The 24401-nt window shown below is 43.2% G+C and overlaps 1 protein-coding gene across 2 annotated transcripts in view; it reads left to right on the forward strand.

The window, feature by feature from the left end:
• NKD2 (NKD inhibitor of Wnt signaling pathway 2) overlaps positions 1–24401 on the forward strand; it is a 107014-nt gene that overhangs the window by 77823 nt on the left and 4790 nt on the right. The window contains exons 4-7 of one of the 2 annotated variants that reach the window (XM_083188156.1): positions 1114–1165; positions 6651–6778; positions 8184–8279; positions 12006–12153. In XM_083188156.1, coding sequence (XP_083044282.1) covers positions 1114–1165; positions 6651–6778; positions 8184–8279; positions 12006–12153 — 424 coding nt within the window. The remainder of the gene's footprint in view (positions 1–1113; positions 1166–6650; positions 6779–8183; positions 8280–12005; positions 12154–24401) is intronic. The other variant, XM_083188157.1, reaches the window with a different exon arrangement.

Here is a 24401-nt window from a genome sequence, read left to right on the forward strand (position 1 = left end):
CGGGCAGTCCCTGGGGCTGATGGTAACTAGTAGTTCCCACTATGCGCATGTGTATTGAGCGCCCTGCATATAAATGAGCCGCTCATTACATATGCGCATATGCAATGAGCGGCTCATTTATATGCACGGCGCTCAATACCGGTTAACTTTAACCGGTATTTCAGCTTTCCCACTGCAGCCTTACACGGTAAAATGTGGGGAAAAAACGGCAATATACCGTTTAAGAGCTGCAGTGGGAAAGGGGCATAACATTTCTCTCTCCATATTATTGTTGATAAATTTGTCCAGTGGTTGCACACCCCATGATTATGTTGCCCAGTAATAAGAGAGTCCTTGTTCAATGACATTTCTGTGCGATTGAAACCTCACCCTCCTTGATAGATATGAGTGGGTCATTGCGGCAGTGAGAAAGGGGGATTAGTAAATCACTGGGTTATTGCAACAGTGGGAAACAATTTGTCATTACACTAACTGATCACTATTTGTGTTGGTTACTGTAGTTGACCACTATGAGCCTGTTTGGGGGATCACCTATTTAAACTTAATGGGACTTAGTAATACAAAGAGGGACCCATCTGTCAACTGGCTTCACCATGTGCATTTTTCTCACCTGAGTACATATGTAGCAAGTATTTATTTATTTATTACCAGTTATTTATATACACACATATTCCGCAGCGCTATACAGAGCATATTTGACCATTCACATCAGTCCCTGCCCCAGTGGATCTTACAATCTATGTTCCCTACCACATGCACACACAGACATGCTAGGATTAGTTTTGTAGGGAACCAATTAGCCTACCAGTATATTTTTGGATTGTGGGAGGAAACCGGAGTACCCGGAGTAAACCCACGCAAGTACAGGGAGAATATACAAACTCCGCACAGTTAGGGCCATGGTGGGAATTGAACCCATGACCTCAGCGCTGTCATGCTAACCATTACACCATCCATGCTGCCAAAGTATGAATTTGATTGCGTTGCTTTATTACATACAGCATAATTGTTCCCTGTGTGGCTATCACAAGTAATTCCGTGAGTATAGTGATCTGGTAACATGTTGCTATTGACCCTTCTGTTTGAAACTTACTTTGGCTTCTGTCAATACAGGAACTAATGAATGGTGGACTCAAAGGATTGGAAGATCGATACCCACTGGAAGGTAAGCTATGGAATAAACTGTTCTATCTGAATACATTTTCCATAAATCTTTTTTTCAATGCCTAGCACACACCTTTTTTCAGCATGCATAGTCATCATATACTGGTGATCTCAATATCTGGCCATGAAAGTCTATTGCTTACAATCTAGGGTACCTGATATTCACAGAAGAAATGATTGAGATTTGTAAGTAAAGAGAGAGAGATATTGGAAAAAGTATTATAGGGGTTATTCAGCATCACTCAGTCACTAGTGCATTTGCGCCGGGGACCGATTTTGCAGCTCTGCGAATGCGTATGGGCAATTATACGAATGTGCAGGGCCATTGCTGGTGGGTGCACCCAGAAAAATGCTGGGTTTCCCCATGCGAATGCAGGTGTGGTGAAGCCTGCACTGCCCACCCCCTGTTGTGAAAAAATCATTTGATGGTCGGCGACTATCAAAGGATTTTTCACCTGTACGGCTGCATCCGAATGGATGTGTCAGCGAACGTATCCATTTGCATGCAAATGTGGACAGAAAAGGAGGGCAGACATCCGCTCACCCTGTGGACCGCGTTTTAACGGTGGACTCAGGAAGCAGCAAATTTATGCTGCTTATTGAGCCATGCCGAATCACCCCCATAGTTCAGTTTTAAATCTCAAAATAGGTGTATGTAGGTGACAGCCTTACCTCCTCTGTAGCTGCAGGCCCCTGTTGTTGTTTTTTTACTATTTAATTTGAATTTGTAACTTGAATTTTACCTGCTTTAATTTGTCTCTTCTTTTATTCTGTATGCAGTACAGTAGCCTAAATTAGTTATTGTTCTGTATGTAGGGATCTGCATTAAGGTGCGTACACACTATATGAGTTTTTTAAACGATATGCACAATAACAATATAGTTCAGTGTGTATGCACCATATCGTTTATCCAGACAGTTCAAGGGGAAATTGTTAGCGATATTGTTCATAGATGGATATCGCATATTGTGCTCACACCTTTACTTCTTGTGCTGCATGCAGTAGCCTGCATTAGTTCTTGTTCTGCAATCGGTAACCTGCTGCATTAGTGCTTATTCTGCAATCGGTAACCTGCTGCATTAGTGCTTATTCTGCAATCGGTAACCTGCTGCATTAGTGCTTTTTCTGCAATCGGTAACCTGCTGCATTAGTTCTTATTCTGCAATCGGTAACCTGCATTAGTCTTATTCTGCATGCGGTAACCTGCTGCATTAGTTCTTATTCTGCAATCGGTAACCTGCTGCATTAGTTCTTATTCTGCAATCGGTAACCTGCTGCATTAGTTCTTATTCTGCATGCGGTAACCTGCTGTATTAGTTCTTATTCTGCAATCGGTAACCTGCTGTATTAGTTCTTATTCTGCATGCGGTAACCTGCATTAGTTCTTATTCTGCATGTGGTAACCTGCTGCATTAGTCTTATTCTGCATGCGGTAACCTGCTGTATTAGTTCTTATTCTGCAATCGGTAACCTGCTGTATTAGTTCTTATTCTGCATGCGGTAACCTGCATTAGTTCTTATTCTGCATGTGGTAACCTGCCACCTGTCCACTGCTGCCCAATTCTCCTTGATGATGTAATTCATAATCATGTCATCGCCTCCTTGCGGCATTGTCTAGTTGGGGTGGAAACACAATGATGCAAACATGGCACCACTCCCCTCCTCACAGCCCACATGTAGTGTCCATGCTCTTCTGCAGTGCCAACCTGGCTGATCCTCTCAGGAAAGGTCAGCCCAAAGGTCTGCGGATGACTTAATCCCCTTCATAGGGAAAAAAATAATAATTTCAGTATTAATATGGTTATCTCAAAGCTCCACATTCAAAACTGAGAAACGGCTGCCAAAGGAATTACCATATCAAATTAGAAATAAAATAAATGGTTAACCCTAGCAGCTATGGAAATGATAACACATTTGTAAAGCCAACATGTGAACATACTGTAATAATATATACTGTATTTCACGATTGTCTCTCCTCAGCGGTGTAATAGGATGTATAATGTAGCTTATTATGTAAGTCCTAAAGGTAAAATAATTCAAATTAGTTGTGCATTAAAATAAACCAATTACCTTGCACAGTTATTACAAGCAGCAGTCAGCGTGCACAGTATTTGCTGCATAAGGGGCCGCCCTACTCGCGGCTGGATAACATGGATACAGCAGTGCTTCTCCATTGATAACTCAGCAGTCAATCTGTGTATCTTTATATCACCTACTCTATTTGAACTGTTCACCTTCCTAATATTCCACTGCTTAGCACAATGTAAAAGAAACCTCTTGCCCACTAAGAGAACAGGGTAAAAGAACATTTGTACCGATACAGAATATTTTATGAATTAGGTCAGACATGGGGGTAATTCAGACCTGATGAAATGGCTGCAAATTTCCACGGCAAACTATTAACAATGCACATGTGTACGGCCTATAGTACTCATGCGGGAAACCATCCTGTGATGACATCCCGCTAGTATTCTATTCGCAAGGTGATTTACAGGAAGTAGGCGTCTGGGGGGTGGTAACTAGTTGTTTAATGGGATTGCTAAGAGAAAATGCAGACGTGCCTAGGAAAAAGCTAGGCGTGCCTAAGCGTTTTAGGGGAGGGTGCATGAGCATAATATTAAATGCTACCCATATTCCAGAGTGATGCCCCAACCCATATTGTCACTGTCATATTACTCGTTACTTGTATTACTTGCTATCACTTTATGTATGTCTAGGAGCAGTGGTGGTCGGAAACAAATTTGACGTGTATTGTGTGTTGAGTTGTGCTGTATACTTGGCAATAAAGCGATTCTGATGACATATGCCGGGCCAGATATGACCTTTTCCATTGCACCGCCGAGTAAATCTCATTACGATGAGTTTTTGACATATTCGCTCAGCCGCAAATAGATTTGTAGCCATACACATCCATTCGCACAGTGAGCAAATTGAGTAGAGATATTAAATCATCAGAGGATGTGAACGTACTTCAAAATGATCTTAACAAGCTAGATGAGTGGGCTAAGAAGTGGAAGATGAGGTTCAATGTGGATAAATGCAAGGTTATACATCTCGGGAGACATAATCAGTGTGCTAGTTACAACCTAAGCGGGGAGGCATTGGGTAATTCAGTACTCGAAAAGGATCTAGGAGTCCATATAGATAACAAGCTGGGGTGCAGTGCTCAATGTCACATTGCAACAAAAAAAGGCCAACAGAATTCTGGCATGTATTAAAAGGGACATGGAAACTAGGGACTCAAAAGTAATTATGCCACTGTACAAGGCATTGGTTAGACCACACCTTGAATATGGAGTACAGTTCTGGGCCCCTCACTATAAAAAGGGCATCATAGAACTAGAAAGAATCCAAAGAAGAGCAACAAATCTAATAAAGGGAATGGAGAATTTAAGCTAAGGGGAGAGATTAAGCAAGCTGGGTCTATTTACACTAGAGAAGAGACGTTTAAGGGGGGACATGCTCAACATGTACAAATATATCAGGGGCCAATATAAGGAACTCTCAAGCACCCTTTTTACTGCTAGAAAGGAATCTAGGACGCGAGGGCACAAATTTAGATTAGAAGAAAAACAATTTTGTTCCCTCAAACTTTGGAACTCTCTTCCTGGAGAAGTGGTGTCGGCAGATACAATAAATACGTTCAAAATAAGGTTGGACAATCATTTATTGGATAAAAACATCCACGGGTACTAATAAGAAACATATCCTGTCTTTTAAAAAGGATAAGCTATTTAAATGTAGGTTGGACTCGATGGACGCAAGTCTTTATTCAGCCTTATCTACTATGTAACTATGTAAATTAATTTGCAAGGTGGTATTTCACTCCAGCGGAGCAGTGGCTTAACTAAACTCTGGCCGCGCTATCCGTTAAAATTACCCCCTTGATTCCAAAATGTATATGTCACGTGGATCAGTTTGTTTCCGACCTGGCATGGTAGTTACAGCTAAGCATCGTTTTTTAAACCAAAGACATGGAAAAAACAACCACACCTTGGGGGTTATTCTAGTCCATTCTTTCTGACAAAATCCTTCTTAGATGGACAAAACCATGTGCACTGCAGGTGGGGCAGATGTAACTTGTGCAGAGAGAATTAGATTTGGGTGGGGTTTTTCTTCAAAGTGAGATCTATATTGCAGTGTAAAATAAAGCAGTCAGTATTTTCCCTGCACAGAAACAAAATAACTCACCCAAATCTAATTCTCTCTGCACATGTTACATCTGCCCCCCCTGCAGTGCACATGGTTTTGTCCATCTAAGAAGGATTTTGTCAGAAAGAATGAACTAGAATAAACCCCCTTAAGAGGTATACAAATAGGCAACTTGTGCTTAGTGATGTGTGGGCCATGGTGGCACAATGACAGTTCACTTCAATAATAGACAAAAATTGCCCTGTGTGTAAGGGCCTTTTGATAAATTAAAGTATTTAATGGAACATTATTTCTTATTTGAACAATTTATTTCTGATAACAAAACATGTCAACACACACATAAATAGAATGATCAAAGCTCAGTTTACTGTCCACCTCCCTGAAGTATACCTCCCAACATAGAGGTTCCATGACTTGGGACACTTGAGTGGTTTCGCCACACAATACCTGAAAAGAATTATGGCTCCAGCAAAAGGTGGTGTAGTTTCATCAAAAAGACAATATCCTGAGCCACACCCCCTGTTTCCATTACTGTGGGAGCATGTGCAGAGCTCTGCAGGACCAATACCCATTATACAATCGGTTCTGCAGAATGAGAGCACCGTCAGCAGGGCAGAGGCTGAATCCCACCACAGAGCTGACAGTCCCATTCCGGCATGTAGTAATTTTTGTAATTATTTTTATTACTATCTGTTTCGGTTGCCCCGGACAATGTTTACAATATAAGGGCTCGGTTTGGCTGGCTGTCACTCAGCCTGTAAGCCTAACCTTGTTGGCAAGGTTTGGCTCCCCTAAACACGTGTTCTGTGCAGAGAAGCCATCAAGTGGATGCCGCGTGCCCCCCTTCCCGCCCGATGCTGAACAGCGCAGCAGCCTGGGGTCAGGTTTGGGATTCGGGAGTGCCACTGTGGCCTGCCAGGTAACAGAAACAAACGCCGGGAGTCCAAGTGCCGGGACGCACAGATGCATGCCGGCCGGCTCAACTATGACATCTGTGGCAACTGCAGCGCGGGACCCCATTGAGGGCCTTTTATAGATTACAGCAGGATTTCAAGTCCTGTTGGAGTAAATGCTATTTAAATAAAAATATTATTAATTATGTTTAAGGAAAGATGCCAAAGTCAAATGGTGAAGAATTATAGATTTATCAAGGACTCTTTTAGGCTTGTGAATGAATATATTATAACTAAAAACTGCATTAATTTTTTAAATGCATACAACAATATGGATATATTAAAGTTGTTGTTCAGTATTCATGCAAATTTGTGTTATCAGTGATATTTCATTGTAAAATGAGGTTCATTGTAACTTTTCTAAATGTTTTATTCTAACAGTGAATCTTCCACCTGAGAAATTAGATGGCACCGAAGCACATGTCCATTCGCTTCCTGCGGAAGATGTTGAAAAATCCACAAATAAAGAAGTAATTAGAGGATCTGGAAATAAACGGATTAACATTGATGTATGTTACCTGGCTGTATATATTTATTATTAACATTCTATATTTATATTATATTAAGTATTAATTTCAGTATTTATTTTTATGTTGTTTTACAGTTTAAAAAATAATTTTGCCATGTTATAGTAATAGTTACTATAATATTTTGTATGTGCTGTAGTTAATGAAAACATTTTATTTGTGTAACAATAACCGTTCAAAACATTGGCAAATATGTACGCAAAGTGTTAAATGCTTTAATACTTCACATGAACAAAAGACCTGTCCTTTGCAACACTAATTGCATATGTTAGTACAGATGAGGTTAGTATCATTGCGATGTGAGGCTTGGTACACTTGCCAACAGGGGGATACTCACTTAGCAGCAGTAATCCATTGTTGCTAATGGATTTGCTAGGTCTACCTGATTAGCCCTGAAAGCTCTGCTTATCCCCTGATGCCGGGACTTATGGGTGATTGGTAGGTGAGACCAAATCCACGATAATTGCCACAAAAATACATAGGAACATGGCTTTTCACTAGGTTTTGGTGTAAGCCAGAAGTGCCCAACTTTTTTCCTCCATACACCTTGATTAGACTTTTTCACTTAAGAATACCCTCTCCTCATAATTTTAAATATCCACAGTACTTATAAGTGTAGTTGAAGTGAGCGGTATGCATATCCTTATGTGTCTCCTTAGATTAAGGAGTAGGGGAGGTGTGGTGTGTGGTCAGGGATAGGGTATCTCTGTGTCTTGCTACTGGCTGTGTACCGTCTCCGGGGTTCCCGCTAATGCCTGTAGGATTAATGCCGCCGCTTCCTCCATATTAACCCTGATGTGTGAGGGGAGCGCAGGTTCTGTATCTCCCAGCTGATTGCTGTTTGGGCAAAAGCATGAGAAGACACTGCAGATTGAGGTGACACAAAGTGGTTCATGCCCATGCTATGGGAGACTTTTTCCACCCTCTGGAGACTTCTTCCTTTTCTTCTGCCATTCCTAATACTATGGTAACCTAGCCCCAAGCAGGGATGATAAAATATAAATCCTATTGTAGGATTTGGATCATTCCATAGTTCTGTATTTCTGAAGTCATTGACTTGTAGCAATACAATATATTACAGCATACTTTATAATTACCTCATTTTTATAATTAAGCACAATTATATTTACCTTTTTTTCCCACAGCCTGTAATGGTCTCATGCTTATTACTTAGCATTTGTTTGAAACAGGGTGAGATAATATTAATGCCAATCCACAATTTGCTATACTCAGAGTGGCGTATGACCAGTGATCTGGCTATTATAACATCAAATACAACTATAATTTTGTTATTTTCAAAATGTAGTTATATTTGTGTTTTGTTTTATATTTCCATCCATAGTACTTCAACAATACCAATTATACTTTTATTGTAATCTATTCCTAGGAATTAGAATGCAATGTTTCAGTTCAAGATGACAATCGTCAAGAATGGACTTTCACACTTTATGATTTTGACAACAGTGGAAAAGTAACAAAAGAAGTATGTTTATTATATACAGATTGTTTTAAAATAAAAGAGTTGGTTTAAATCCAATTCTTTGTTTCTTCAGCATTTGATTTACTTGAAAAAAATTACCCACTTTTAGACCACTACTATACAAATGTAATGCCACCCGAGTTCAGCGGCTGTGCAGGATGTCGGACTTTTTCTTAGAGGGGAAATCACTTACAAGGCAAAAATATGCCTTGTATGTGATTGCCCCTTTAAAAAAAAAACATCAGCGTTTGTTCGGCATCCCGCACGGCTGTTGAATTCGGGTGGCATTACATTTGGCCCATGGGTTCCGAGATTGGTGCACTGTTGGACAAGAAAAAGGGGGGGAATGAATTCGTCTCTTCTGGGGCACTCTTTAATAAATTGATTAGTTGTATGTTTTGATAAGAGAAAGAAAAAAAAGATTTGCACTATGAATGCACTCCTAGGGAAAAGAAAATGTATTCTAAAATGTTTAACTTTATTGAAAACTTTATTAAAAGGATAAGGGGGAGGTTTATACTGTGGTCGTTTAGCTTATAGGATCACAGATAACGTCCTTCTTATTATTAGTGAAATATTGGAAGAATTAAAATTGTATACACACGTTTTCAAACAAACATATATTGTGAAGTGACTTTGATGCACTACTTTTTTAAGTGCATCAAAGGCCCTTCACAATATATGTTTGTTTGAAAACATGTCAACAATTTTAATTCTTCCAATATTTCACTAATAATAAGGAAGGACGTTATCTGTGATCCTATAAGCTAAACGACCACAGTATAAACCTCCCCCTTATCCTTTTAAAAAAGTTTTCAGTAAAGTTAAAACTTTAAGAATACATTTTCTTTTCCCTAGGAGTGCATTCATAGTGCAAATCTTTTTTCTTTCTCTTATCAAAATTGTATTCAACTTGCCCGGATCGCATCCCCGCCACAGTAATTAATAGGCGGCCCTTTAAAATTCCCATAATAAGAGGGATTTAAAAACCATTTGTGTGCGGATTATCAACCTCCTCTCCCCCTACCCTCATTGCTACTATTAGTTGTATGTTTAAAATATAACTTTTATTATTTACACTTTTAAAAAAAGAAGAAAACAAGGAAGGTGACTTGTTACCACCATATTAGGAAAGGGGTAAGAACCTATTTGGAGTATTGACAATGTGTGTCAAATCATAGTAAATCAATTATTCAAGTATAAGACATAAAAAAATCATTGTTCACCCCTAAGGTATTCCAGTTAATTTATACACATATGCAGTGTTTATAATGTATTTTTTTTTTTTTTTTTTGAAACATCAAACATCAGTTAGATCAAATAACAGTTTCAGAATCAACTTTATTGGCCAGGTATACTTGCACAGCAATCAAAGTCAAATTCCTAGTATGCGCAACAGTTAACATAAAGTTAAACAGCAAGTTAGGTACAGTTTAACAGTGACAGATATGCAAAAACATACAGGTATACACTAGAAGTACCCTGGGGGATATAGATGCAGGGAACACATACCCTTCGAGCTGCACAGCGCCTAGGCAGCCATCAGCGGCACCACTGGTCATTGCAGCAGCCAGGTAGGTAAAAGTATTAGCAAAGACAGCACAGTTATAGGAGACAGTACAGTTATCACACAGGAGACATGGGCTTGACTCCAGGTGCGAAAATAAACGCCCTTCCCTGCTGTCAATTTATAGAATAACCTTAATGTTCATCTAGAGAAAGCAGGTGGGGCCATAGGGGCTGTGATCCACTTCCTCAAGTTCCATATCTCCTGCTATTGTTTGTTTGCTCGCAACAAATAATCTGATCTATTTTTATAGATTTTGTATTATTGTAACTTTATGTTAAACCTAGTGCACTGTTGGACAAGCCTAGGTGTTTAGCACTTGTCAAAGTGATATCATAGAAGATATTAATAGGATGCACTCTATATGTCGACCTTACCCATGTCGACCTAATGACCCTGTCGACCTTCCTGCATGTTGACCTTAACTCATGTTGACCTAAATGCATGTCAACCTAATGGTGTCGACCATAATGCTGGTGTTCTAATGATACATTCCCTTGTATGGAGGCAACAATGATGTGTATTGCATAATCATCACTAAAATGCACTCTATTTTGCATTGTGGTCACTACAATGCTCTCTGTATCGTATGTTAGTCAGTAGAGTACTCTGTATATTGTATATTGGTCACCAGTATGCTCTGTGTAGTATATTAATCACTGGGATGGTCTATGTATTAAATGTCAGTGTGATGGCGTGAGTGCTAGGGCGTTCTAAAATGGTATCTATGTCCTTTGTGTGGGCTCCTAATGCATGCCATGCAGTTGTAGTGTGATGGGGTGGCCACCATATGTGACTTAGCTTAGGGTGGCCAGGTCCCTTAATGCGGCCATATATCCTTCTCTCACCATATGTAGGTATTGGGTGGCACTGGATTCCCCTGCCTCTGCATTTGACATAGTAAACAGTACTTTTCTGATAAAAACACCATCCATGGGAAAGTACAATGTGATGATGTGTAAAGCCTGCTTTCACCACAACCCATTTTCCTGTTGGGAGAACTCCCAATGTTGTAAAGCCTGAAAATGGTAAACTTGTCTGACAACAAGCAGATACAATTTATGTAGACAGAAACGTAGGGTTGCAAAAGAATAATGAATACAGGGTGCCCAATCCATATTTACTTGGAACTGGTAGGCTGCTAAACTAATTACTCTTTACAAAAAGTTATATTATCTAAATGAAACATGGGATGAATATTTGAACTATATGCTTTGTTTTCTGTTTGTTTTTCCATTAAACAGTGTTATTTATGATACATAGAATTTTGAAATATAGAACTGCTCAAGGCGCTACTCATTATGCTCACAGTGGCTTATAGAAAATGACGGTTTCTTACCTAACTGTGCTACATATTAAATTAAATACAATTGGGACAATGAGGAATAATAGTTGACTGGAAGATGAATGGTGGCACACAGGGCCTTATTCTAGTTCACTCTTTCTGACAAAATCCTTCTTAGATGGACAAAACCATGTGCGCACTGCCCTGCAGGGGGACAGATGTAAAGTCAATAAGTTTTCCCAGTTTTTTTGTTGTAAAATTAGGTGCCTCGGCTTATATTCGGTAAGTCCATATTGTCCAAAATACAAATAGATTCAATGGAGGAGAATCAATATTTTTAGCATGCCACATCACGTCCAACCGACTGTCACTTTAGACAGGGCAATATTATATTTTATGTTCCAACTCTGGGAATCTATTACTTTTTCGCACTAGTCGCACACAATTAGTCCAGGGTTTAGCTTACTAAAGTGACTTGCCCCCATAGACTTAGAATTTTGACTAAATATGTTGAATGAAGAATTTAAAAACATATATATATATATATATATATATATATATATATATATATATATATATATATATCTATCTCTTGCTAAATATAAACTTAGAACCTACCAAATCAGCAATGGATATCTATACCAGGTTGAACTAGATGGCCGCAAGTCTTTTTTCAGTCTTACCTACTATGTAACTATGTAACTATCCTATTTAAGAAAATCTTTGTCTTGGTCTAATGTGGAATCTTGTTCTCCTATCTCTGGTAGGAGTTCAGAATATGACTGATACACAGCAGATACTGATAGGTCTACACGTAATATAGTAGTAGATATTTGCAATGACATAATTGTATTTATTTAAGTATTTTGTCCTCCAGGATATGTCCAGTTTGATGCACACAATTTATGAAGTTGTGGATCAGTCTGTTAACCATAAAGCAAATAACAGTAAAACGCTTCGGGTGAAGCTGACAGTGAGTCCTGAGCCTGTAACCAAGAAAAAGGAAAACTCAAGTTCTAACCAAGGTACGGTACATTCAAAATGACACATAATAACTGAAGAGGCGGGTGGGTAAATGTTAAATGTCACAATTCTCTGCACAAATATTTTTTTTTATTGGGTGAAGGTGTAATGACCTAGGGAGCCTAGTAACATTATATTGTTATATTAAATGTTGCTACTTTATGGATATATTTGTGGATAAAAGTGTTAAAATATGTCTTATGCTGCCCATACACTTGTGAGATATTGCATGCAATCATTCAATTTTGACCATATCTGGCCGATAAATAGAATTATTGTATGCATTTTTTAGGGGACATTGAACGCGATGCGCGGGCACGCCGGTTGAATGTCGGTTCTCAAGATCTTATGTGCTGCAAATAATATCTATCGAATCGCAGGAGCTATCGCATGTGGTTTTTAACCACATGCAATGCTCGAATGCAATCCGCAGGTGGGGGGTGGAGGGAACACTTTTTCATCAGCGTGGGGATGGGGAGAGGGGGCCGGAGGGGCCGCTGGCGGCGTGGGAGACGGCGGGCAGAGGGCAGCGTTATGTAGCACAAGAAGTAACGCTAGCGGGTGGCGGCAGAAGTGTTTAAAACACTGGGCCGCCCTCTGATTGGCTGAGCTGACTGACCCCCGCCGCCCGTTAGCGCTTCTTGCGCTACATAACGCTGCACTGCCCGCCCTCTTCCAGCACCCGATGTGCCATCTCAAGATGGCATGCAACATCGGGTGTTGCAAAGGGGGCACTTTAACAACAGATGCGATCGGGTTCGATGGACATCGCACTGCAATGTCGCATCGAATCCGATCGCACAAATCTATGGGCAGCACAAGTCTTAAATTCTACTAATTTATCTTTATATGTAAATATCTGTTGCTTCTAAACGTAGCATAACACCTTCATCCACTCACCTATTTCACTGGAAAGCATTGCTTGCATCTTTCTTTGCATAAGGTTTTTTAATGCTGTGTTGTTGTTTTGAGATGAGGAAATAGTAGTTATTTTTATTATTATTATTATAATTCACATAATAGCAATGATGAACAATAACAACCTTAAAAGAACCACTGTTATCAGTGTTATCAGAAAATATTGGTTGGGTAAGCCACACACATTTTTGCAGGCATACAATAGTGCTAGTTTCTATACCTGGCCATACTCCCTCTATATTGCCGTCTCATGCCATTGCTCTATATAGCCCCTTACACAGGGGGCAACAAGAGCCCCATGCTGAGCGATGTGCTTAAGCACAAGCGGTGTGTCAGCATTGTGTGCTGAGTGATCTGCATTGACCAGTGTTCTCCGGTAAGAAAACAAGCGCACATCGCCCAAAATCTAGTCAGATCACTAAAGGCCCCCATACACTATGCGATTTGTGCATGATTTTGCCTGATTCGGATGAATCAGGCCGTAAAATCGGCCCAAATCGCATGTGGAGACATGCCCTCCGACCCGATGCGCGGCCCTGTGCGGGGACTGCAGCTGGCGGGGGGACCTACCAGAGTCGGGCGGAGGGATCAGGGGGGCGGCGCAGGAAGCTGGGCAGAGGAGGAAGAAGCTGCCGTCATCAGGGGGAGCAGGGGGGGGGGGGGGGGGCGGCGCAGAGCACCAGAGAGCTGGGCAGGAGAAGACGCTGCAGCGGCAGCGCGAGTGGTGCCGGGAGCAGAGCACTTTGAAAAAAAAAAGCCCATACAAACGCACAGGAAGCCATTGATTGGCTGAGAGAGGTCTCAGCCAATCAATGGCTTCCTATGCGTTTGTATGGGCTTTTTTTTTTTTTAAAGTGTTCTGCTCCCGAGTCCCACCGCTGCCCGGCAGCATCTTCTCCTTCCCGGCTCTCTGGTACTCTGCGCTGCCCCCCTGCTCCCGCTGACGGCAGTGGCTTCTTGCACGGCTCCCTGCACCCCAGCCCGGCCAGCTAAGTGCTCAGGGACCCGCCGCCTGCCGCACTGCTCCCCCTGATGAGGATCACCAGCGCCCCCCTGCCCCTCACCTCCTCACCGCCCGCAGCTCCCCGTTACATGTGGTAAATCGCAAGCGATTTATCACATGTAAATTTGGCTCATCAAGTGACAACTTGTATGTGAGCCTCCCGGGGAGCTGCCGGGTGGCTCACAGGAGAATTGGGTCCGACTTGTCCTAAGGACAAGTCGGCCTAATGTGTGGGGGCCTTAAGTTTCTAAGTGATCTAGTCAGATAGGGCTTTAGAGATAATGATTCATCTGTTAAATGCTGACTATTGAAAATAAAGTTAAGTAGATCCCTGTCTTATGATTAAATCTCTCAATGATGTAAAGACAATTTATAAATAGACCACCCAATCACCTCTAGTCCACATTTTCATTCTTCCATCCCCCAATCATAATTAGCTAATTTGAAGATCATGGAGAGAAGAGTCCAGAAAATCATGTGGCAACATGTCACAGATTTCACAGAAGCACTCTTGCTGGATTCCGGAATCTGGAGGTGCGCTTACGGAGTCACTCTGTCCTCTCCATTGCTCCTCTCTGTATGTTGGGAAGAGGCATGGCTTTGGTCTGGGGATGTCCCAGCTGGCTCAGCAGTGCACAAATGGAGAATATAATTGAAGTAAAAAAAATGTAATTAAATTGAAAACTATTTGCATATCAACCTTAAATCTTTGGCAAAGTTTAATCTGACCTGATGCATTATTGTACATTAGCAGTGTTTACCTATAATTACAATACCCTGATATGCTTATCTCGCCATCTACCAGCTTTCAGTTCATGTTACATCAAGCAGGGCAGAAATGGCACAAACTGACTTTTTAGAATAGGTATTCTATGAAAATTCCAGGTTGAAAGTCACGAGCTCTTCAGTATGACCCATTCCAGTTCCATACCATATGCATGATTGTACAGATGTAGCCGGCCACATCTTTGGAGGGGATGGCGATTCTATCGCCATCCCTCACCGGCGACCGGCTACCACCAGTGGCGCGCGCCCCGTGCCAATGGAGCTTGGCGGGGGTCCCCGCTGCCTCCCCCCCCAAATTGGGCAACATTTCCCTGAAGCGGAGACAGGCAGGGAGACGCTGCCCAGCCGTCGCGATACTGAGACGAATGCGCGTCCCAGTCTCTATCGCCGGCGCTCGCCAGTGAAAAGGATCTGGCGAGCGCCGGCCAAGAATGAGCGGTACTACATCTGTATGTAGGCGGGGGTGGATTGGAAACTAAAAGTTGCCCTGAAAAAATTCTAGAAGTAGCCCTAAATGGGGCAGCACAGAATCAAATGTAGGTGGAGCCAACACCAAAATACTGTTAACTGGATTAATATCACTACACCTGTGTGGAAGCCGTTGGTTTCAATATGCTTGGCAGTCTAGCACCTTTTAAGGTGCTGTGACAAACCAGAAACCTCCTTATTTCAAATATTACCATCCTTACCCCTACTGAAACTGACCAAAGACTCAAGCAGACAAACAATTCATCATGATAATCCCCGGGATATCACAAATATCCCAAACTTCCCCAGATAGCACCTACGTTAGACGAGTTTTGCGAACCAGCAAAGGTTGTTTATGTGGGAAACAGAAGCGGGATTGGCTACATATTAAAAAATAACAAGAAGGTGACTAGCGCTCAGGCTATAACTTGATAACGGAGATGATATTTAGTGTGGTACAGCTTGCGTGTAAAGCAGGGTTACAAATAACAACAGTGTGCCATTATAATGAAAGCAAAGGTGTTTATTGTCATTTAGTAAAAAATGACATCCAAAGGTGGGGGTGGTGAGGGATGGGAGCCCTCTATAGGAGGGGTGTGGGGGGCTGGTGGTGGCTGCAAGAGCCAGAGTCCAGAGTCTTACAGGAAAAAGTAAGTCACACAAGCACACTCCGTTTCACCTCCTGCGGTGAACACAGTCTGTGTGCTGGGTGGAGATGGATGCTGTGGAGATATTAGTGCACAGAGAAATCGTTTGGCTGTGGATGGTAGGTCACAGTCTTATCATAGGGTCATGATAAGTGTCCAGGTGTCGCTCAGGTTAAAGAGCGTCCTCTCTGCTGGCCAAGCGGTGCACCTAGCACTTACCTGATACCGCTGATGTCCTCAATCCTTCCGTCCCTCGCCGCTTCGCTGCTGAGTGGACTGTATCCTGCTGGTGTCTGCACAGCCGTGCAGATCACCAGTGAGTAACCGCGTCGCTTCAACAGACACAGAAGCACTTCCGGGTCCCGCTGGCTTGCGTTCGCCGGGTGCTCCTGATCTCTGGAGTAACTCGGGCTGCACTCCCAGAGGGGAGGAGGCTTGTTGTAGATGGCTGTGTATGAGGTGCTGTCCAACGCGTTTCAACCCCGCTGGGGTCTTTTTCAAGGATAAGTGAGCTGCTTTGCTGAAGTGTTTTTATGAGGGTTTGTTTGTGGGATACGCCCCTTGGAGGCGGGCGTCCATTGGGTGTTGTTGCTGTCCATCTGATGACAAGTGCTGATGAGCAGAGTTCATTGGTGCATATGATGAGAAGTGCTGATGAGCGGAGTTCATTGGTGCATGTGACTGCAGAGCATCAGGTGTGTGGATGCACCAGTAATCTGTATACAATCAGATTCATTAAGTGCTTTCAGGTGTGCTGGCTTATGGAAAAGGTCAACCTATATTATGTAGACCTTGTGCCCATGTTAGTACGCTGAGAGTCAGATGCTGCATGATGTGTGGCAGTCTAGTGGCTCTACATGGAATCGCAAGTTCAGGAAGTGGTCGACATGGTGTGTGTCGACCTTATGTGTGTGTTGATGACGGAATGGGCTGGAAATGGGGGTACTGCTTGAAAGTGAACATGGGGGCTGGTGGGGAAATTGTTGGTGTTTTTGTTCACTTGAGTGTAATCATGTTTACTGTTTAACCCTTGCTTATGTATTTGCCGGGAGGAGCCAATCATCTCAAATGCTGGTCACCATATGTCATGTGGGTTATTTCTTGAGTGGCATTTATCTGGATATTGCACCTAGGTTGAAGTCTATGTTTAAGCCATTGGGTTTGAGAGTATTGAGTTGGTAGATCCAGAACATCTCTCTTTTATCCAGGGTGGCCGTGAAGTCCCCTCCCCTCCAATTTCTTTTGGGGGCCTCAATAGCTGTAAATTTCAGTCCTTTGGGGTCACAGTTGTGTCTGTCTTTGAAGTGTGAGGACAAACTGTGTTGTTCATATCCCCTTTTTATGTTTCTAACATGTTCGTACATTCTGGTGCCCAGAGATCTAGTTATTCTGCCTATGTACTCTATGTTGCAGGGGCATTTTATAAGATATATTACTCCAGTTGAGTTGCATGTCAGATGTTCCTTGTATTTAAATGTTTTATTCACAGTGGTTGAATGCCAGGTGGTGTTGGCCTTAGTGCTCATGTCTGACATACATTTGCACCCTGCGCATCTACCACAGTGAAAAAAAACCTAAGCTGTTGGTCAGGGTGCTCTGGAAGGAGTTTGAGGGTTTGATATGATTTTTCGTCAGTTTTTGTTTAAGGTCAGGGGCTTTTCTGAAAACTACCTTGGGTTGATCTTGAATGAGTGTTTTTAAATCTGTGTCGTCTTGCAAAATGTGCCAATGTTTCTTTAAAATCCTCTTGAGAGTGTGTGCTGATTGGTTGTATTGAGTGATAAATAGTATGTTATTGTTGTCCGTGCTTAATGTCTTGTCTCTTATGATCAGTGTGTCTTTCCGGTCTGTGTTGAGTATTTCTTGTTGTGCAGTCTCAACTAGTGTAGGGTTGTATTGTTTTTCCAGGAATTGTTGTTTGAGTTCGTCAGATTGTGTGTTATAGTCTGTGGTCTTGGAACAGTTCTGCCTTATTCTGCGGAACTGTCCTTTGGGTATGTTATCAAGCCAAGGTCTGTGATGTCCGCTGTTATACAGTATGTAACTGTTGACATCAACAGCCTTTTTATATGTTTTGGTCTGAATGGTGTCGTGTTCTATGTAAATTTCCAAATCTAAAAATTGTACTGACTGTTTACTATAGTTAGTCGTAAATCTTAGGTTATTGTTGTTCGTGTTGAGTTGTTGTGTGAAATGTTTTATGGACTCTTCCGTCCCTCTCCAGATGAAAATTATGTCGTCAATATATCTTCGCCATAGGATCAAATTGTCGCTCCAGCCATGCTCACCCCAAATATGGTCCTCCTCCCATTTCCCCATAAAGAGGTTCGCATAGCTGGGCGCCACTTTTGATCCCATGGCGGTCCCGGTGGTCTGTAGATACAAAGAATTGTCGAACCAGAAGTAGTTATGTAGTAGTATGTAGTCTAGTGATTTCATGATGAAGTCTGTGTGCTCTGGTGGTAGTGTTGAGATAGTGTCCAGGAAGTGTTTGGTGCTGTCGAGTCCTTGTCTGTGGTTGATGATGGTATATAGGGATGTAACATCGCTGGTGGCTATCCAAAAATCTTCCTGCCAGTCTATGTGTTGTAGCGTGTTCAGTATGTCTGTGGTGTCTCTGATGTAAGAAGGTAAATTTTTCACTATTCCTTGTAGGAAGTTGTTTGTGTATTGAGCTAAGTTGGCGGATAGTGAATTGATCCCTGAAATAATGGGTCTACCTGGTGGGTTTGTGGGGTTTTTGTGCAGTTTAGGTAAGTAGTAAAATACCGGTATGATGGGGTGTTCTGTCCTGATGAATGTGTATTCTGCTTTGTTAAGAATGCCCATGCTTTTCCCCTCTGCTAGGAGGGTGTCTAGTTCTTTTTTGTATGCGGATGTGGGGTCTTGTTTGAGTTGTTGGTAAGTCTTGGTGTCTCCTAAGATGTTAAACGATTCATCAGGACAGAACACCCCATCATACCGGTATTTTACTACTTACCTAAACTGCACAAAAACCCCACAAACCCACCAGGTAGACCCATTATTTCAGGGATCAATTCACTATCCGCCAACTTAGCTCAATACACAGACAACTTCCTACAAGGAATAGTGAAAAATTTACCTTCTTACATCAGAGACACCACAGACATACTGAACACGCTACAACACATAGACTGGCAGGAAGATTTTTGGATAGCCACCAGCGATGTTACATCCCTATATACCATCATCAACCACAGACAAGGACTCGACAGCACCAAACACTTCCTGGACACTATCTCAACACTACCACCAGAGCACACAGACTTCATCATGAAATCACTAGACTACATACTACTACATAACTACTTCTGGTTCGACAATTCTTTGTATCTACAGACCACCGGGACCGCCATGGGATCAAAAGTGGCGCCCAGCTATGCGAACCTCTTTATGGGGAAATGGGAGGAGGACCATATTTAGGGTGAGCATGGCTGGAGCGACAATTTGATCCTATGGCGGAGATATATTGACGACATAATTTTCATCTGGAGAGGGACGGAAGAGTCCATAAAAAATTTCACACAACAACTCAACACGAACAACAATAACCTAAGATTTACGACTTAAGGCCCCCATACACTATGCGATTTTGGGCCGATTTCACCCGATTTCGGCACTTTGGGCCGATAAATCGGGTGAAATCGGCCCAAAATCGCATGTTTGTGACATCTGATCCAATCTGATGCGCGTTCCTGTGCTCATCAGATTGGATCAGGTGGTCGGACCTGCTGAACATAAGATATATCGGAATCTGAGCCAGCATGGGTGCTTTTTAGCACCCACGATGTTTCAGATCCGATCTATCTATAGAGCTCCGGGTACCTCCTTCCGGCGCTGTGGACCTCCTTCAACCCCCAGTGTGGAAGCAGCAGCCGGCGTCACTGGAAGGGGCAGGCACGATGGGAGGGCAGCAGTGACAAGACTTCCCTCCCTGCTTCAATCTGGATGTCTGCACGGGCTTTAAAGCCCGGACGCCCCCCCCCTCTCCCCAGCTGCTGAATGACAGCAGTGGACGGGCTGCAGAGCCCGGAGCCCCCTGACCAGCTAATGAATTTCTGTTCCCCCACCTCTCCCCAGCTGCTGAATGACAGCAGTGGACGGTCTGCAGAGCCTGGACCCGCCCGACCAGCTAATGAATGTCTGTTCCCCCACCTCTCCCCAGCTGCTGAATGACAGCAGTGGACGGGCTGCAGAGCCCGGAGCCCCCTGACCAGCTAATGAATGTCTGTTCCCCCCCACCTCTCCCCAGCTGCTGAATGACAGCAGTGGACGGGCTGCAGAGAATATTATATGTGTAATACAGATGTCTGTGTGTCGGCATCATTGTGTTAGTGTGTTACCATATGTATGCATGTCGGCATCCATGTGTCATCATGTCAGGGTTACTGTGTCAGTGTGCATGTATCTGCATATGTCTGTGTGTCGGCATCAGTATGTCTGCATCTGTCTATGTGTCAGCATTGGTGTGTCGGTATGTTAGCATTGTTAGTATCTGTCTGTGTGTCAGAATCAGTGTGTCAGCGTGTTTGGGGTTTATGTGTCAGTGTCCTTTGGCTGTGTGAGCTCCTGTGTGTTAGCATCAGCGTGTCGGCTTCTGTCCATGTGTCAGCATAATTGTGTCCATGTGTTAGCATCTGTCTGTATGTCGGCATCAGTGTGTCAACATTTCAGGGTTACTGTGTTAGTGTCCATGTTTCAGTATCTGTCTGTGTGTAGGCATCACTGTGTCCACATCTGTCCGTGTGTCAACATTAGTGTGTCAGGGTTAGTGGGTTGCTACATATATAACCCGCTTATACCCAAATAGCAGCCTATATACCCCTTAACACTGGACGGCCCTCTAATTGGCCGAGACTGCTGAGACTGAGAGCTTTCTCAGCCAATCAGCGGCCTCACATTCAGGCGGACGCTGATTGGCTGAGAGAGCTCTCTCTCAGCGGCCTCAGCCAATCAGAGGGCCATCCAGTGTTTCAAAGTCATATGCTGCCACTGCTGAGTCCCGCTGCCTGACAGCTCCGGTCCCCAGCCAGGTATGTACACCGCTCCCTGCCAGCGCTCCTGTCCTCCACTGCCGCCACCGTGCGCTCCTGTCCTCCGCCAGCTCCGGTCCCCACCAGCGCTCCGGTCCTCAGCCGCCGCCAGCTCCGGTCCCCGCTGCCAGCTCCGGTCCCCGCTCTAGTCCCAACGCTGATTGCATTTGAGCAATCGCATGTGGTTAAAAACCACATGCGATTGCTCATGCAATTCGATAAATATTATGTGCAGCTCATAATATCTATCAATGCGATTTTTGACGGTATAATATCTCACATATGTATGGGCAGCATAATACTTGCAAGGTATAGCACTGTTCAGGCCACTCCCTAGGGCCATCCCATCAGATAAATCTCATGGCACATCCAATTTGTGTCAGATAAATCACGTGATTAATCACATGTGATAAATCACATGTGATTTATCTGACACAAATTGGATGTAAAAAAATGGCACATCAAGTGTCAAATTGGATGTAGGCATCCTGGGAAGCTGCCGGGGAAGTTCAGGGGAAATCAGATGCAATTTTACAGGTCAGATAAATCTCATAGTGTATGGGGGCCTTAACTATAGTAAACAGTCAGTACAATTTTTAGATTTGGAAATTTACATAGAACACGACACCATTCAGACCAAAACATATAAAAAGGCTGTTGATGTCAACAGTTACATACTGTATAACAGCGGACATCACAGACCTTGGCTTGATAACATACCCAAAGGACAGTTCCGCAGAATAAGGCAGAACTGTTCCAAGACCACAGACTATAACACACAATCTGACGAACTCAAACAACAATTCCTGGAAAAACAATACAACCCTACACTAGTTGAGACTGCACAACAAGAAATACTCAACACAGACCGGAAAGACACACTGACCATAAGAGACAAGACATTAAGCACGGACAACAATAACATACTATTTATCACTCAATACAACCAATCAGCACACACTCTCAAGAGGATTTTAAAGAAACATTGGCACATTTTGCAAGACGACACAGATTTAAAAACACTCATTCAAGATCAACCCAAGGTAGTTTTCAGAAAAGCCCCTGACCTTAAACAAAAACTGACGAAAAATCATATCAAACCCTCAAACTCCTTCCAGAGCACCCTGACCAACAGCTTAGGTTTTTTTCACTGTGGTAGATGCGCAGGGTGCAAATGTATGTCAGACATGAGCACTAAGGCCAACACCACCTGGCATTCAACCACTGTGAATAAAACATTTAAATACAAGGAACATCTGACATGCAACTCAACTGGAGTAATATATCTTATAAAATGCCCCTGCAACATAGAGTACATAGGCAGAATAACTAGATCTCTGGGCACCAGAATGTACGAACATGTTAGAAACATAAAAAGGGGATATGAACAACACAGTTTGTCCTCACACTTCAAAGACAGACACAACTGTGACCCCAAAGGACTGAAATTTACAGCTATTGAGGCCCCCAAAAGAAATTGGAGGGGAGGGGACTTCACGGCCACCCTGGATAAAAGAGAGATGTTCTGGATCTACCAACTCAATACTCTCAAACCCAATGGCTTAAACATAGACTTCAACCTAGGTGCAATATCCAGATAAATGCCACTCAAGAAATAACCCACATGACATATGGTGACCAGCATTTGAGATGATTGGCTCCTCCCGGCAAATACACAAGCAAGGGTTAAACAGTAAACATGATTACACTCAAGTGAACAAAAACACCAACAATTTCCCCACCAGCCCCCATGTTCACTTTCAAGCAGTACCCCCATTTCCAGCCCATTCCGTCATCAACACACACATAAGGTCGACACACACCATGTCGACCACTTCCTGAACTTGCGATTCCATGTAGAGCCACTAGACTGCCACACATCATGCAGCATCTGACTCTCAGCGTACTAACATGGGCACAAGGTCTACATAATATAGGTTGACCTTTTCCATAAGCCAGCACACCTGAAAGCACTTAATGAATCTGATTGTATACAGATTACTGGTGCATCCACACACCTGATGCTCTGCAGTCACATGCACCAATGAACTCCGCTCATCAGCACTTCTCATCATATGCACCAATGAACTCTGCTCATCAGCACTTGTCATCAGATGGACAGCAACAACACCCAATGGACGCCCGCCTCCAAGGGGCGTATCCCACAAACAAACCCTCATAAAAACACTTCAGCAAAGCAGCTCACTTATCCTTGAAAAAGACCCCAGCGGGGTTGAAACGCGTTGGACAGCACCTCATACACAGCTATCTACAACAAGCCTCCTCCCCTCTGGGAGTGCAGCCCGAGTTACTCCAGAGATCAGGAGCACCCGGCGAACGCAAGCCAGCGGGACCCGGAAGTGCTTCTGTCTCTGTTGAAGCGACGCGGTTACTCACTGGTGATCTGCACGGCTGTGCAGACACCAGCAGGATACAGTCCACTCAGCAGCGAAGCGGCGAGGGACGGAAGGATTGAGGACATCAGCGGTATCAGGTAAGTGCTAGGTGCACCGCTTGGCCAGCAGAGAGGACGCTCTTTAACCTGAGCGACACCTGGACACTTATCATGACCCTATGATAAGACTGTGACCTACCATCCACAGCCAAACGATTTCTCTGTGCACTAATATCTCCACAGCATCCATCTCCACCCAGCACACAGACTGTGTTCACCGCAGGAGGTGAAACGGAGTGTGCTTGTGTGACTTTTACTTTTTCCTGTAAGACTCTGGACTCTGGCTCTTGCAGCCACCACCAGCCCCCCACACCCCTCCTATAGAGGGCTCCCATCCCTCACCACCCCCACCATTGGATGTCATTTTTTACTAAATGACAATAAACACCTTTGCTTTCATTATACTGGCACACTGTTGTTATTTGTAACCCTGCTTTACACGCAAGCTGTACCACACTAAATATCATCTCCGTTATCAAGTTATAGCCTGAGCGCTAGTCACCTTCTTGTTATTTAACTTACCCTGGGTTTGGACAAACCAGACTTAGCAGCCGGCAACCGAGGTAGAGCGCCCACTCTCACTCTCCTGTTCAGTTACATATTAAAAAAGACAGGTTGCCTCATAGGTGCTTTGGCCTCCCGAGAATCTTGACCTGTAAGGCTTGCATTTTAGCAGGATGCAGTCAAACAGGAACTGTTTGGCAGGATACACCTTCTTGTGTTCACACATTGCATTTTAGCAGGATGCCATTGTTGGCAGGAAAAATGAGCTGCGGTCTCCTATATTTTTAGAACTCTCACCGGGCTCTTTAAGCTAGCCCTGTTTCCCAAAATATGGGGGACAAAATGAGTGATGGTCCCATGTATTTTAGGGAACAGTAGTGGGCTCCACTAGCAAGGAGTGTAATGCCATAGCCAG

Source organism: Crinia signifera, chromosome 5 (genome assembly GCF_055691185.1).
Source record: "Crinia signifera chromosome 5, ASM5569118v1, whole genome shotgun sequence".
Classification (NCBI taxonomy): domain Eukaryota; kingdom Metazoa; phylum Chordata; class Amphibia; order Anura; family Myobatrachidae; genus Crinia; species Crinia signifera.